The sequence below is a fragment of the Cetorhinus maximus genome, chromosome 22, assembly GCF_964194155.1.
Source record: "Cetorhinus maximus chromosome 22, sCetMax3.hap1.1, whole genome shotgun sequence".
Lineage (NCBI taxonomy): Eukaryota > Metazoa > Chordata > Chondrichthyes > Lamniformes > Cetorhinidae > Cetorhinus > Cetorhinus maximus.
In genome coordinates, this window is record NC_135900.1 from 20,263,070 (window position 1) to 20,279,625 (window position 16,556).

The 16,556-nt window shown below is 37.6% G+C and overlaps 1 protein-coding gene across 2 annotated transcripts in view; it reads right to left on the bottom strand.

Annotated features, from left to right (window-relative positions):
• zfc3h1 (zinc finger C3H1-type containing) overlaps positions 1 to 16,556 on the bottom strand; it is a 73,021-nt gene that overhangs the window by 16,578 nt on the left and 39,887 nt on the right. For both annotated transcript variants that reach the window (XM_078567916.1, XM_078567917.1), the window contains exons 17-23: positions 15,823 to 15,954; positions 15,159 to 15,280; positions 14,834 to 14,935; positions 13,974 to 14,099; positions 10,892 to 11,078; positions 5,575 to 5,761; positions 4,878 to 5,069 (exon numbers count right to left, since the gene is read on the bottom strand). In XM_078567916.1, the coding sequence (XP_078424042.1) occupies positions 4,878 to 5,069; positions 5,575 to 5,761; positions 10,892 to 11,078; positions 13,974 to 14,099; positions 14,834 to 14,935; positions 15,159 to 15,280; positions 15,823 to 15,954 (1,048 nt within the window). The remainder of the gene's footprint in view (positions 1 to 4,877; positions 5,070 to 5,574; positions 5,762 to 10,891; positions 11,079 to 13,973; positions 14,100 to 14,833; positions 14,936 to 15,158; positions 15,281 to 15,822; positions 15,955 to 16,556) is intronic.

Below are 16,556 nucleotides of genomic sequence, written 5' to 3' on the forward strand. Positions count from 1 at the left end.
GCGTAACTGATCCTCATGCCTTTCCAGTTGGCATCAGTGTTACAGTAAATCCAGTTCCCTGCACAACCCGGTTACCTCAGTTGATGGTTAATGGGACTCTTAATTCCAGAGTCAGTGTCTCGAGCCCCACATCGGACAATGATTTTAAAAAATTTAATATTCTTTATTTTTGTGGTGAATTGTGACAAAGGTCCTTGTCACACGTGCAATAATCAAAGAGATAACAGAGGCTCCCTGGGAGAGCCTACCTAGGAAGTAGTAAAAGTTAATAACAAATGCAAGATGGAGTAAGCCCATACATTTCGACGCTTCTCAGTCTTGTTGATAGCATCTGCAAAGAGTCCTTTTAAAAAAAAAACAATCCCCTGATGTACTTCTGATGAGGCTTTTAATAATAATGACTGGCAATTTTGGGGAGCAGTCAATCCTAAAATGATCCTGTTTTAATTTACTCCTAATATCAGGTTCCAGTTTTCATTTCAAAACTTAATTTAGATGTCTGTCTAGTTGCAAATGATGAAATAAGTTATAAGACACCAGCTCCATTTAAATGGGTCTCTCACTTACTGCGACTGACGCTGCCTCTGCACATGTGCAGGAAGTATTCCTGCTAGTGTTGTGGCACAAATAAATGCAACCTCATGTTGCAATATCTATGTAATTTCATAAACATCCTGATCCTGGCCAAGTCAGCACATATATGGACTTCATCTTTCTTAGCTAGGGACACAGGGACCAATTATAAAGCCACAAATGCCATGTTGACAAAGACTAGTATAAGAAAAACATTTAGAAATGAGAAATACAAGAACAAATAGTCAGCATGGATTTCAGAAGGGAAAATCTTGCTTGAATAACTTTACTGAATTTTTTGAGGTAACAGACAATGGTAATGCAGTAGGTGCAATTTATCTGAATTTTCAAGAGAGTTTTGATTAGGTACCCCATAATAGACTAATGAATAAGTCTGGGACAAGTGGCAGAATAGATTGCTAGCTGGCCTCAAGGCAGAAAGTAAAGAGCAGGAACAGAAGAGTAGTTATCCAGAACGGCAGAAGATGGGAAGTGATGTTCCAAAAGTATTAGTGATGGGGCCACTGCTGTTCACAATTTACATTCACAATTTGGACTTGGGAATCCAAAATAGTGGCCAAATTTGCAAATGACACCAAATTGAGGTGTGGGGGGAGGAACAGTCAGTGCTGAGGACTGCTGAATGGGCAAATAATTGGTAAATGAAGTATAACAGATAAATGTGAGGTAGTACCTTTTGATAGGAAGAACAGGAAGGTCAATTGTTCCTTGGAAGGCGCAAGTCTGGGCAGCTCGAGGAACAAAAGGGATCTTGCAGTTCAAATATATTAATCATTGAAAGTTGCAGCATAGGTCAGCAATGCCATAAAACAGCAAATCTAGAGCATTAGGCTTTATTTTTGGAGGAATAGATGGTTACAATGGTAGATTTAGATGAGAAAAGATGGCAAGAGGCTTGAATAGAGCATAAACACCAACATAGATTGGCTGGGCCATTCAGCCTATTTCTGTGTTGTATATCCTATGCAAGCTGTAACTTTAAATAAAGGTGTAATTTAAGAAATTCTCAGGTGCTCCTTACCACCTTTCTAATAAGCTACAGGAGTGCCCAAGAATCTAAAAAGGAACTAGCACTTTATGCAACTGAAGATGCTCCACACCCAATACCCACTGAATCATAATCATTTTTATAGAAGCATACGGGAGCTTTTTCAAAATCCAGCAACATTCCATAGAAGGAACTGAAGTGGCCGATTAATCTATTTTTGGTGGCTCTTTGAAGAATGATGGCCAGAACATTAGGACAACTCCCAATTCTTCTTCAAATAGGGCCAAAGATTCTTTAATATCCATCTGAAACAAGTGGCCAGTTTTGGCCAATTTTCCACAAAGGATGTGGAAATGAGTCACAGGTTTAAATTCTCTTTTACAGCCATCTGGTGCAGCTGCTGAGACAAAGAACATTTACATTGTTTGTTAATGAGCCAGGCAGATGGCTTGACAAACCAGTCTGGGGAATATTGCTACTCACAGAAGACCTCTAACTGAAACAAATATGAGTCAAATTGATTCATCCCAGGCTATCAGGATTGGCCGCATTCATTTTGAGAACAGCAACAAAATAGTTTCTAGAAGCTGACACATCAAGGTAGACAGTTTTATTGACAGGGCTACAGGGGTGAATCTCTGAATGAGAAAGTAATTGGAACAGCAAGCCTCTTACTTCCTGTAAGTATGGAGAAAAAAGAACAAAGGAACACCTGAAGTTCAGTAAGCTAGTCCAAATAGATACGAAAAAAGGTGTTTGGTTCACTTGAAATTAACTTTCTATTAAATAAAGCAGTGGGACAATTCATGTCAGGCCTCATCTTACTAAATTATTTTCAGTCCACTTGTCAAAACATTAGAGAAGCACACAATATCCAGTTTAGATCACAAGGGAGCTCCTATTGTTAGCTGTGTAGTTATTAAATACTGGGTAGTATAGGCACTTTACTGTATCCGACATACTTACCAGGGTAACCAGCATTGCCAAACTAGAGAACAGCTAAGGCAAACTCAAAATATGTCACATTATAATTCCATTCTGCAAGGTTAGACAACTAGAGTCAGTAGAAGGCCAGCAGAGTCCAATTCGGTCCCAATACCTCAACTTGCTAATAAAAAGGATCTTGGGTTTTCAATTTAGAATTTTATCACCAATGAGGCAACATTGCAAAGGACATCTTTTCCAAACTTTCAGGCCCATTAAATTCGAAGAGGCCAAATGAAAATAACCAAGAAATAACTGGAAATAGAACTTGAGTTGCCCAGGGTTGGGGGCTTTATTTGGCCCACAACCAGAGTTGGGACAACCCTCCTCAATAGCATCTAGCAATTCATTATCCTCCAATGATGGTGAAACAGTAAGAAACAGGACAGAGCAAATGTAATCAGAATACCTGTATAAACTTAAAATCATCAAGTTCCCCTCCAAGCCACTCACCATCCTGACTTGAAATAGATCACCGTCCTTCACTGTCACCGGGTCAAAATCCTGGAACCCCCTTCCTAACAGCACATTGGGTGTACCTACAATACATGGACTGCAGCAGTTCAAGATGGCAGCTCACCACCACCTTCTCAAGGGCAATTAGGGATGGGCAGCAAAATCCACATCCCTTGAATGAATTTTTAAAAATTATAAAGGAGGAAAAGCTCAAACCAAGATAACCATTTTTGGCCATTTTAAAACTTATAACTTCAGGCCAGTTTATTGAACGAAAAAAACTCACCAACCTCTTTCCGCAGGTTAAATCAAAAGTTATCTCCAAGTCTTAAAATTATAGAATGATGCAGCACTGAGGCTGGCATTCAACCCACTGTGCCTGTGCTGGCTCTTTAGTAAAGCTAGCCAACCCCAGTCCCACTCCCCTGCTCTCTCTCCATGGCTCAGCACTTTTTTCCCCCTTCAAGTACTTATCCAGTTGTTTGCTTGTGAACATTATTATTCAATCTTCTTCCAACATACTTTCAAGCTGTGCATTTCCAATCACTACAAATTACTACTTAAAGAATTATTCCTCAAATTGCATCCGATCCTTTGCTAATCAGCTTAAATCTAAGGCTTCTGGTTAGAGACGTTCCTGAATAGTTTCTATTCATGATTTTGAACACCTCTATCAAATCTACTTTTAACCTTGTCTGATGTAAAGAGAGCATCCTCTCCAAGGCCTTGACATCTTTCCTAAAGTGTGGTGCTCAGAATTGAAAACAATAATCCAATTGAGGCCTAACCAGTGTTTTATAGAACTTTAGCATAACTTTCTTGCTTTTGTACTCTGTGCCTCCAAAAACTAAGTCAAGGGCCCCCTGTGCTTTACTTTTTAAAAAAGTCTGATCAACTTGATCAATGTTCAGCACCATTCACGACTCCTCAGATACTGAAGCAGTCCATGTCCAAATGCAGCAAGTCCTGGACAATATCCAGGCTTGGGCTGACAAGTGGAAAGTAACATTCGCGCCACACAAGTGTCAGGCAATGACCATCTCCAACAAGAGACAATCTAACCATCGCCCCTTGACGTTCAATGGCATTGTCATCACTGAATCACCCACTATCAACATCCTGGGGGTTACCATTGACCAAAAACTGAACTGGACTAGCCATATAAATACTGCAGCTGCAAGAGCAGCCTGTCAGAGGCTAGGAATCCTGTGACGAGTAACTCACCTCCTAACTTTCCCAAAGCATGTCCACCATCTACAAGGCATAGGTCAGGAGTGTGATGGTATACTTGCCTGGATGAGTGCAGTTCCCATAACACTCAAGAAGCCTGACACCGTCCAGGACAAAGCAGCCCGCTTGATTGGCACCACATCCACAAATATTCACTCCCTCCACCACCGATGCATAGTGGCAGCAGTGTGTACCATCTACAAGATGCACTGCAGAAATTCACCAAGGCTCCTTCGACAGCACCTTCCAAACCCATGACCACTACCACCTAGAAGGACAAGGGCAGCAGATAGATGGGAACACCAGTACCTGGAAGTTCCCCTCCAAGTCAATCACCATCCTGACTTGGAAATATATCACCGTTCCTTCACAGTTACTAGGTTAAAATCCTGGAACCCCTCTTCTCAACAGCACTGTTGGTGTGCCTACACCACATGGACTGCAGCGGTTCAAGGCGGCAGCTCACCACCACTTTCTCAAGGGCAACTAGGGATGGGCAATAAATGTTGGCCCAGCCAGCGAAGCCCACATCCCATGAACGAATAAAACAAAAACTTGTCCTGCCGCCTTCTCTGTGTACCAGACCATTTAATTTCAAAGTTATAATGAATTTCAAAATACAAACCTGAAAAATGGCCAGTGCATTCTGCTGCCTTCCACTAAAGAGACTTAATTGTACCCAGAAAAGCAGGGATTGAAGTAGTTGAAAAGACAGAATTTCCGATTTTCCAGATCTTTCTATCGTTTCCATCAGGAATTGCACAATTCGGCTACACACATAGTCTTTTCCATCAAAGGAGTTCTCTAGCATTAAATACTGCAATCAGAAAAAAAAACATGGTTCTAATGAAAGATCTATCCTTGGACATTCCAAAGTGCTTCACAGTCACTGAATTACTTTTGGATTCTAGTCAGTCTTGTTAGGTAGGGAAGCACTGCAGCTAAATCACAAACAAAAAAACAAGTTAAAAATGCTTTGACAATTGAGGGTTAAATTTTGGCTAGAAGACTGGGAGAATCTCCCCTGGTCATTTAATAGTGTATGGGATCATTTACATAAATCAGTATAGATAGACAGGGATTTAATTTAACATTTCAACTGAAAAATGGCACTTCCAACAATACAGGACTTCCACAACACTGTAGAATATGCGCTCATGTCTTGGTGTGGAACTTTGGATTCAGAGTAAGTGTACTACCATTAATGCAGGCTGACACTTGCAGGAAATGAGAAATGATGTTACACAGTACCCATGTTAAATGAAGTTTATATGTGTGTGTCACTTCTAATACAAAAAACCTCAGAATTTCAAAATACTTACAGTCCACCAAACTACGTTTGTAGAAGCATACTGTACAGCTGTCTCACACATTTCTTGAACCTCTTCCTTTGTACCTCGTTTTGAAAACAAGTTGAGATAATGGCACCAAATTTCAGGATTTGCTCTGTTAATTTCAAGTGCTCGAGCTAAAGCATTCAATGCAGCATCTAAACATTCTGTTGGAGTCCTAGAAGAAAGGAGTTAAATTATTTGTAAAGCACCTAAATGTGAGTTTCTCCAATACAAATTTTACTATCAAGTACGAAAATGCAGGCACCATTCCTATAATTACCGTGTGCTAACTCTAATCATTTATTGGAAGGGAAAAAGAAAGATGCCAGGCAGCACAGCATACTTTTCGAAGGGCAAAGGCAGGATTTTTTTCCCCCTCTGTCTGGGGTGGGGGTGGGGGAAAGATACACAGAAAAATAATCTTTACACTGCACACCTCCAAAGCATCCATGTTAAACTTTCTAAAACAGAATGCATCAGTGCCACCTACTGACAAAAAGCAGCATGTCTAAATGAAGATTTTAAAGAACTAAGAGACTGCAGCAAGTAGCACTGAAGAGGTGTTAATCTGGTAGCAGGTTTTGGTGAAGTGTAACTGCCCAATGTTAAGTTAGGTAATTCAAAACATTGGTCCAGAATTTTTAGGGTTTTTGATGAACTGCTTATATTTGCCATCATTACCCCTCTGAATCTGACCACAATTTCAGGATTTATTACAACCGCAAAAACATGGAAATCCTGTAGCTGCAGTCTGTCATTCACCACTTCGCCACTGGTTGTACTGCACTCCCCTTTGCTGTCGATATTGCTGGTAGAAACACTGTAAAGGCTTAAGCCTTGTTTAATGAGATGTAACTGGAGTTTCATTGACAGAATAATAACTACTGTTGAGTGACTGATTAGGTCCTGAACGAATCAATTTATTTGTGGAATGTTGTTAAACATCTCCATTACGATTAATTACTAGGCTTTTAAAAACTAGATTTTAAAAAAAGTTTGTTCATAAAATTTCAGCTTCTACCTTAATCCCACATGTATGTTTCAATCTTTATTTAGCACTCTTAAAATTTTTATAAAGTGATTGAATTGGTGTTCATTTCCTGGTTGGTTGCCTGAAAGAATTGTTCATTGTGACTGATGGTTTGGACAGCTTGATGACATTACTGCAGCTCGACACAGTGTATCCCCATTAAAGAATGCTACAATCAATTGCACAGAGAGTGTTAAAAGTTCTCACCACAGAAATCGCTAGGTTGCTCAATTAAGTCTTTGCTTTACATGTTAGTGGCAAGTACTCTTGCTTTCCACTGACCACAAACTCCCAGTCAATGCTTAGGGTCTTGCCCAGTTCCTAAGCGTGTACAGATAAAGCTCAACACTAAGGAACAACAGTAACCCCCAAGTCATATCAAATTTATAAACAATCTTTAGATGGCATTTCTAACAGCCCCCTCTAAGTAAGACTGGATGAATATTTTCTTCAGTCTTTTCCTCACTAAAATGTCTGCCACTTTTAGTAACCAGTAACTCCAACTGGAAAAAGTGAGAGTTTTGTTCTATGCCAACAAATGTCTATTGCATTGCTCACCAAGAGTTAGAGGGTATTTGTTCAATGCCACCCGTGACCATGGAAATTGCTCCAGCACTTCCCACCAGTAGATCCTATTACTTTATCCACACCACAAAATAAATTTAAAAACAATGTTTTTTCATATTTGAGGATTTTTTTGATTAACTGAAGTTTTAGATTAAGTTACTTAAAGTTACATGCAATAATTTTAAGCATTGTTACAATCTCATGGTGCTATCTGCACTAACATTTAAAACAATATCTTTCTTAAACTAAAAACAATCAAGATTGCACAGCACAAACAATCAGCAGTATGCACTTGTAGGAATTTAAGTGCTTATAAAGGATTTCTGTTGTTTAACAGCCCAGTGGTAGCTTATGTTGACCACAGGCTTGGTGGGAAGACCCAAGCACCAGGATCAAGGTTAGTACGCAGGTACTTCAAGTAATTCGGAAAGCTTAATAGAATGTTATCATTTATTCTGAGGGGAACCCCAATACAAAAGTGGAGGAGGCTATGCTTCAGTTATACAGGGCGTTGGTGAGACCATATTTGGAGTACTGTGCACAGTATTGGTCTCCTTATTTAAGGAAGGATGTAAATGCATTAGAAACAGTTCAGAGAAGTTTTACCAGACTTTTACCTGGAATGGGCAAGTTGGCTTATGAGGAAAGGCTGGACAGGCCTCCAGTATCCACTGGAGTTTAGAAACAGTAAGAGGCGACTTTGGTTGAACCATATAAAATCCTAAGGGGCTTTGACAGGATAGATGTGGAAAGGATGTTTACTCGTGTAGGAGAATCTAGAACTAGGGGTCACTGTTTAAAAATAAAGAGTTGCCCATTTAAGACAGAGATGAGGGGAATTTTTTCTGAGGGTCGTGAGTCTTTGGAACTTTTCATCAAAAGGGGTGGAAACAGTCTTTGAATATTTTTAAGGCAGAGCTAGATTCTTGATAAGCAAGGGAGTGAAAGGGCATCAGGCTAAGTGGGAACGTGGAGTTGAGATTACAATCAGATCCGCCATGATCTTATTAAATGGTGGAGCAGGCTTGAAGGGCTAGGTGACTTACTCCTGCTCCTAATTCATATGTTCGAATGCAAATCTGGATGCACATGCAACGTGGCCCTTGAGTCGGCAACCGTAGGTGGACCAGGCAGATAGGGGACCTCTGTAAAGAGGAATGAAGGTCCCAAATGCACCTAATATTAGTTGGAAACTCCAAAATTTGGATTTTAAATGCTCCAATAAGTAAGGGAAAAAAACGCTCAAACACCAGGTGAGAAATGGAAGGCAAACTGGCAACAATAGCACAACATGATTTTCCCATTACAAAATGAGCATTTTGCCAATTTTAAAAAAATAGTTCATGAAGTCTGAAAATTTGTCTCAAAGTAGGCTCAATGCAAGCAGGAAGTGTTCACCACATGCAAGAGATTGACTTGTGGGCAACACACACACACACACACACACACACACACACACACACACGCACGCACACGGTGAGACACCACAGAGACTCATTTCACAGAGCCCCTTGGTAGCCAGAGCTGCAGTTCCACAGAGTTAAATTCATGAAACTCAAAGGAAGATACTAAAGTTAAGTAGGGCCAAAAACTGGAAACAAAATGCATGCTCTGTATAAGATTTTGAATACTGTTTTTTGTGTTTAAGAATATTTTGCAGCATTACTTGCCACTGGCCTGATGAAACACTGTTTGACAGGCTGGGGTATAATGCCATTTAATGCACAAGACAATTAAATATATTTCTGCTTTGTAGCCAAAGCCTATTTGCTAGGTGAACATATTCAGCATTTTATAGTCAGAACCCCCCCCCCCCCCACCGAATGCTTGTTTTTTAAAAAAAAATGATTCCCAGACAGAACACACTTCTCTCCCCATTAGCACATCCATAAACACTATTTCTGCATCCCAGATCAACTTCCCAATGCAACAAACTCCAGAAACTGCTCCCAATGCTGTCAAATTTGAGCTTGCCCCTCTCTCGTGCTCCCAGGTGCTAGATTACTCTTGGATCTCAAATTCCTTCATTCTTGCAAGCGCAGAAGTACCAAAATCAAAATTTCTGTATCAGTTTTTAAATGAAACGATACAAACATTGCAATGAAAATAGTCATTTGGAACGTATGGAGGAAAAATCCAGAAGAAGAAATTTAAGTCACTGTTAATTAACACATATTTGAAGGTCTACTGAAGGAACAAACCTCTCATCTATAAACAGTAGCAAAATAAATGAAGGCTTCAGAAGTAGAGGCACAGTAAGTGTGCTCGGAGATACAGTGTTGACAATTTTAACACAAAATTTCCAATTAAAATATTTAAACAGCAAGTTGAGAGAACTTTCATTCGTATTGTGTTATCAGGAAGTGTGCATAACATGCAAGGTTTGAATTTATAGGCATATTTCCAAGGCTGGGCTTGAGAGGAGAAGAACTTGAGAGTGAAAGAAATTGTATGAGGAAACGAAGATCAGGCTTGCTTGCTAAATCTTTCCCCTTCCTGCTGCCATCAGACAGTCAACCAGTTATTGCCTAGGGTCACACAAAACGTTTCTTGGTTGAAATGCTGGAAGATTGCCAGCTCCTGCAGAACCATATCCCAACATAAATCACTGAGGATGCAAAACAGAGAAAGTTGAAGGTAGACCATGGAGAGGTAGGAGGATAGAATCACAACCACACTGGAGGCCACAAGGAAAGAAACTAAAAGAAAGGGTACAGCTGGAATGCTCCATATTTAATTAATAAAATTTGGCTTCTTTAAATAAAAATAGATGACTGTGATGGTGAGATAACAAATGAATTGCTTGGTAGCTAGCCCCAAATATCAAGCGACAATATTAGCAAAATATTAATTTGCTTTTAAAGTTTACTGCCAGGTCCTGCATGACCAAAATATATCTTGTATTTTTAATTATGGCATGTGCAGTTTCTTTAAGAGTGGTTTATGCAGTATTTATACATTCTTAGCTCCAGGTAGTAGGACTTCCTGATTTAACAGAGTCCTAGATTCAAATATCTTATTCCTAATAAAAAGAAAGTTGATTCAAAACAGAAAATCTTTATGTGGTTAAGTTGTAACTGGTAAGTATTACTAATTTTGGTGCTTGTATATCCGAGTTCCCTTAACTCAACACTGACTGAAAAAAATTCAAGTAAACTTTCTATAAAGCAACAGATCTAATCTAAACTGCAACATTAACTCAATTTCTGTAAAAAAAAAAGTTAATTGAAATGCAATTTACAAGTAAGCTTTTGCACAAAACATTATAGAATACACACTTCTGTTCAATTCTTTTGGACCTGCAAAACCTAGTGCAAAAATAATCTGGCAAGTTTGTTGAGTTCTCTTGCTTTTTCTGCATAGCTGACCTGTACGAAAAGTTGTAACACTATTTGACGCACTAAACCAATGAGGAAATTTTGAGCATTTGTTAATACAAAGTCCTGCACACCTGAAAGCTCTCTCAACTACTCTAATGCACTACATACTGCTGAATTATGTCCATCATGAACCCAAACTTCCTTTGTAAGTTACTTAAAAAGGACTAATTTCTTTGAAAATACAGCAACTTATTTCAACTCTGGCTTTTTGAACTCAGCGCTGCAAGGGAATGATTTACTAAATGAATCAATCAAGATAATTAAATATTAAGCTTTTTAGTCACCATTTCATTCAAATTAGTTCAGGAAATAACTAAAAAGCACATACCCTTCCTTTTGATTCATGTATTTGTACGCAAGTTTAATCCAAAGCTGCACATCTTCGGGATTCTCCATCACACTTGTTTCTAGATTGGCAATGTCATCAGTCTCTGCTGTAAAATACCGAACGTCATCTGGAGTAATAACTGCATCCAAAACTTGAGTTCCAGACCACGGATGCTCCACAGACTTGGCTGAAACATGAAGGATATTGTTTTTGGTTCCACAGAAAAAGGAGAGATCCAAACCGGAGAAACTGAGCATTTAAGAAAACACCCTCATGAAAATAGTTCACTTTATGTGATAGTCATTTAAAAACTACTGCATGTTAACGTATACAGTTTCAGAAATGTCACCTTGTCCCTCTAAATACAATACATGCTTCCATTACCATCTTTTTCCCCCCCTCCATATTCCTGGTTGAAGCACCAGTTAAGTCAAATCCCCAAGTTAAATTCCAGTTGGTCTTGCCGTAAAAAGCTATGTTGCCATAAATTTACTTTAATTTACTGTGACTCACAAAGCCACATCCTATCACTTGTGTATTAACACACCATCCTAATGCCAGCCCATCACGTCACACAATTTTGATAATGCGATAGGTGACTTTTTTTTAATGGGCTGTCATAAGAGATATTGTCTATAATGTTATTGGAAATTATTTTTAAACTAGAATTGCAATGGGGGGGCGCGTGTGTGTGTGTCTTAATTGGATTAACGCTAGCTAGTCTGGGTGCTTTGCTATATAGCAGTTTTGATATGTTAATTAGATAAACATAAGGAGGATAGAAGGTAAAGTGTCAATTTGCATTTGTTGAATAAAGCATTCAAGAGTGGGAGTAAAATCTTGCACCTAGTAAGAAGCAAGCAATGTGTTTACTTTTTTTCAGCTCACTAATAAAATTGGTGGAATGAATGGATATTATTTTAAGGAGATGTAATGTTAAAAGCATAGTAATACAATGGAAAATTTACATTCAAAGGGGAAGCTAGGTATAAAGAGGGAAAGGAAATTGTGTGTATGGTAGAGGCATTTAAGATCTAACCAGCCTGTAAGCCTACAACTGTGTCTGCAAAGGAACTAAATTGCAAGGAACCTCAATTTGAATTCATATGGTCAAATGTACTTGGCCTGGTGTCTGTTTATAGTCTATGGGTTGCTGTTGCCTTGGCGGAAATTTACCTGGGAGTGAATACTTTGGGGATTTATTTAAAAGTTATTATGGTAGCAATTTGTAGACATGTGCATGTATTTAATTTGTTGTTCAATTAATAAATTTTAATTTAGTTTTATATAAAAAACCTCCTGAGGCTCTGTGGTCTTATTCCTGAATTCAGAGCTGCATCTCAAACATACCAATTGAAAATATAGGTTATGACCGTTGTTTATGTTTCCCCCTGGGATTTAAACAACTCAGCCTTTATCAAATGCTGTGTCATAACATGGACTTTTTATTGAAGCTTAGACTATTGTTCTTTGTATCAGCTCGCTTAGTGGTTTGTGTATTTGCCAGGCTTTGATACAGGCTGGTTAGATCTTAAATGCCTCTACCATACACACAATTTCCTTTCCCTCTTTATACCTAGCTTCCCCTTTGAATGTAAATTTTCCATTGTATTACCATGCTTTTAACATTACATCTCCTTAAAATAATATCCTTTCATTCCACCAATTTTATTAGTGAGCTGAAAAAAAATAAACACATTGCTTGCTTCTCGCTCGGTGCAAGATTTTACTCCCACTCTTGAATGTTTTATTCAACAAATGCAAATTGACACTTTACCTTCTATCCTCCTTATGTTTATCTAATTAACATATCAAAACTGCTATATAGCAAAGCACCCAGACTAGCTAGCGTTAATCCAATTAAGACACACACACATGCCCCCCCCCCTACTGCAATTCTAGTTTAAATAATTTCCAGTAACGTTACAGGCAATATCTCTTATGACAGCCCATTAAAGAACTCCAAAGTCTGGTTGGCTAAGGCTCTTGGAGCAATAGGGTGCACAATGGCTACCATACACTTCCTGTTTTAAATTGTGCACATATAATGATGCATCTTCAACACTAGAACATAATTATTTTTAAAAAAACCCAAAACAACTTTTTTAAACCTTAAGAGCAGTCTCAGCAATCCTAAAAAGCTGCCAATGCTGCTGACATCAAGGAAGCAGATTGATACTTTTAAGAAATATTTTGAAACACATTCAGCCATAATTAAACGTTTTTAAAGGGCCCACAACGAGATTCCTTCAGGCAAATTTTCACAACACTAATTCTATTTTTTTTTTATTTATGGACCTACTATTTCAAAGACACTGATGCTTGTTTTTAATCAAAAGGCCAGATGACCAGGAACAAAACAGCAATTATCTTATTTTAGCCCAGAATTCACTCAGCATATATTTCATAATACTGTTGAGAGATCAATTACTACACAACCTACTCAGTTTCCTACATTACAATAGTGACAACAAAATTGCTTCATTGGCTATGAAGTTCTTTGGGACATCCCGAGATCATAAAAACACCGCACAAATGCTAGTTCTAAGTCACTGAACTTAAGTGAAGTGAACTTTGTATACTTCACTTTGCCAGATTAAATGCAGCCATTTTGCAAACCCTATCCCATGTCTGGCGAAGTATTTAAGAGTTCCAGTATAAGAATTTCAAGAGTTAATACCAGGTGTGTTAAACATTGTTTATTTGAATTGTTGCTAGGAAAATACTGCCGGCCTTTGAAGGCCAGATTTATTGATGTATTTTTATCTGGAGTGAAAGAAAGGAGGGAAAATTCCACTTATACAATAAACACTGTATAATCTACTTATCAGGACAATCTGCTATCAAAGGACACATGGAGGAGGACTGTGCTATTAAAATCACACCATGAATGAAAAATTGAACAGGTGAACCTTTTCATTTCACATTGCTTTATCAATGATCCACCATCACATTAGTTAAAAGAACAGATGCCCACGAATTCAGAATAGATAAAAGATTACATTGTCCACATATTGCAAAAACAAAATCAAATGGCTTTTAAAACTCATTCTAATCTTATCTACAGAAAGTTTATGCATACCATATCTTATTGGTCCAGAATTTTGTTCATCATCGCTGGTGCTAATGGTGCTGCTTTCAGAAACTTGTTTTCTCGAAAGCTTGGGTTTCCATTTCCTTCGGTCTTTGAAAGTTGTGTAAGGAGGTGCTGAAACAAGTTAACATTTTCATGCTACAGTTTTAATTTGCAAATGTATAGCTTCTATTTCTTAATTTCAAACACAACATTCCTGTATCAGTTGTCAATTCTACACCCAAAAGCTTAGATCAGTTTTTAAAAAGTAGCATACGCATGAACACATTTGTTCAGTAAATATCAAACTTTGTGAAAAACACGAGTGCTTGAAGAGACCATACTAGATTATTAATTCGCAAAGCATTTGTTTTAATGAACTTCAAACCATTTCCAAGTTAAAGTCAAATACCTCACTCTATTCTGGCATATTTTCCAATTAATTCAAATACATAAAAGTTTACTGAAAATTTTTACTTTAGATTATCTTCACTTGATGTATATCGACACAGCTGTCCATATTACAACCGGTACAAACATTTTCTTTCTCACTCCATTCTCCTCTGCAGGGGTTAATTTACACCATTATGGTGCTTCAACCAAATGTTCGTTCTTTATGGATGAGTCTAGAAGTTTTTGATATGCTGTTCTGTCATAACATGCATTCAGTGCGGAGGCCAATTCTTAACTCAGTTCAGGGGCAGGTGCACTTTTGTTGAAGTACAAGCAGGACTAGCAAGACAGAGGTTAGATGTTCAAATTCCACCACTAATAAGTTGTGAACTTGAACGCAAGAAGTCTAGTAATTTGTGAGCTATAAGGTAAATAATTAAAAGGCTTTAAGTGTGAGAAAATAAACTGTTACTTACTGTGACCAGTACTCTCATTCACTTTGCTAACAAGCAGAACAGCCATCTCATCTGTGGTCATACGATCTTTGTTTTTGCCAAACTGTTTATCCAAATAATTTTCTTTGTATATAAAAAAAAGTCAGTTAATTTCATGCTTCTAATGCTTGCTTCAAAATGCAATCTCTTCAATGAGAAACATTTTATATAACATTGAGAACAAAAGAAATTAATGAACACGAGATGATCAAATTTTGACTACTCATGCGCGGTTACATCACAAGTAGTTCACATTTTATAAATTATAACAATTTGCATAAACCAGTCAGTAAATCAATTTTATTACCTGCTGCAACCCTGATTTCTTCATCTGTACTAAAGTCTGAACATTTAATCAGAGATAAATTGTAGGAGAGAAGATCTTGAAATAGCTGGCATTGATTTAAAATGCAGTCTCTCATGTGCTGCCTAGACATAAGAAAAATATATTCTAGATTTTAATAGATTTATAAATCCTTCTCTCCCCACATTATCAAACATGACATTGAAATGGGTGCAAATTAACTTTTGTAATGATAAGGCTTCAAGTTCAGGCTACTTTTGCATTTTCAGGGCCAGAATCGAAAATTGTTGCAATTCTGAAAATTAACTTTTTAAGTAAACAATGCAGAGAAAGATTAGTTTCCAATTCCTAATAAAGCACTGTAACCTCATAGGTGTTCTGGTGATTAAGTAATCAATTCACATTGGCAGTGGTCATAAATCTAACCTTTAGTCTCAAGTTCATGTATATTATAAAAATAATTAATATAAAGGGAGTTTACTATACTCCTTCCATTTTAAGAAAAACAGAGCATTACATTGTGTAAACATATAGCTAGGGAGTCACGTTTATAGAAGTTTGTGCTGGAACACTTACTGCCAAAGTATTCTGTAAATTTTTGACTGCATTATTGATTTTATTGAACTAATTTAATATTTACTTGTAAGACCAAACACAATATACATACCACTGACAATCATCATCATTGCATGTACCAGTTAAATCAAAACGACAAAAACACTGTTTGGGCTCGATCAAGTTGCTATAGGAAACTGAACTAATCAGAAGTTTCTCCTTGTTTCGAAAGTAAGGACTGAATCTGTGGAAAGAGGTTTAAAACAAGTTTTTGAAAAAAAAAATAATCTAGGACAAACTTTGGCAGCCCTTGAAAACTAAGGAAATAAACCACATTTCAGTCTTAAACTATCTTAGTGATAATGTAAAAAATATTTCAGTTAGTCATTTGCCAATTTTAAATGTGCTGATTTACCAGCAACTGAATTTTCTCTAATGCTCTAATACAGTAGAATTATATATGAAACGTTCCATGTATCAAAACAAGAATAAATGCTACAAAATTGGGTTTGCTATATTGAGAGCAATTGTCACTGGAGTACTGAATTTCTAAAACCGAATTGATGTTTCGGTCTACCCAATCCTTCCTCAGCAATTCTGTTTTAAATTGAATCAGTTAACAAATCACCTAACGTAGATGGTCCCATCTCCTTCAATGCAGGCTTAGGTCAGGTAGAAAGTCATAATTAAACTATATCATTTGTCACTGTGATATCTGCTGTCCATGAAACAACTATCCAAGCAGATAGAGCATTTCCACTGGTGGAGAAGCGCAAAATTAGAGACCTTTGTTAAACAGCCACCAAGAACTCAATTAGAGAATTTAGAAGAAGCTTCATTACCAGA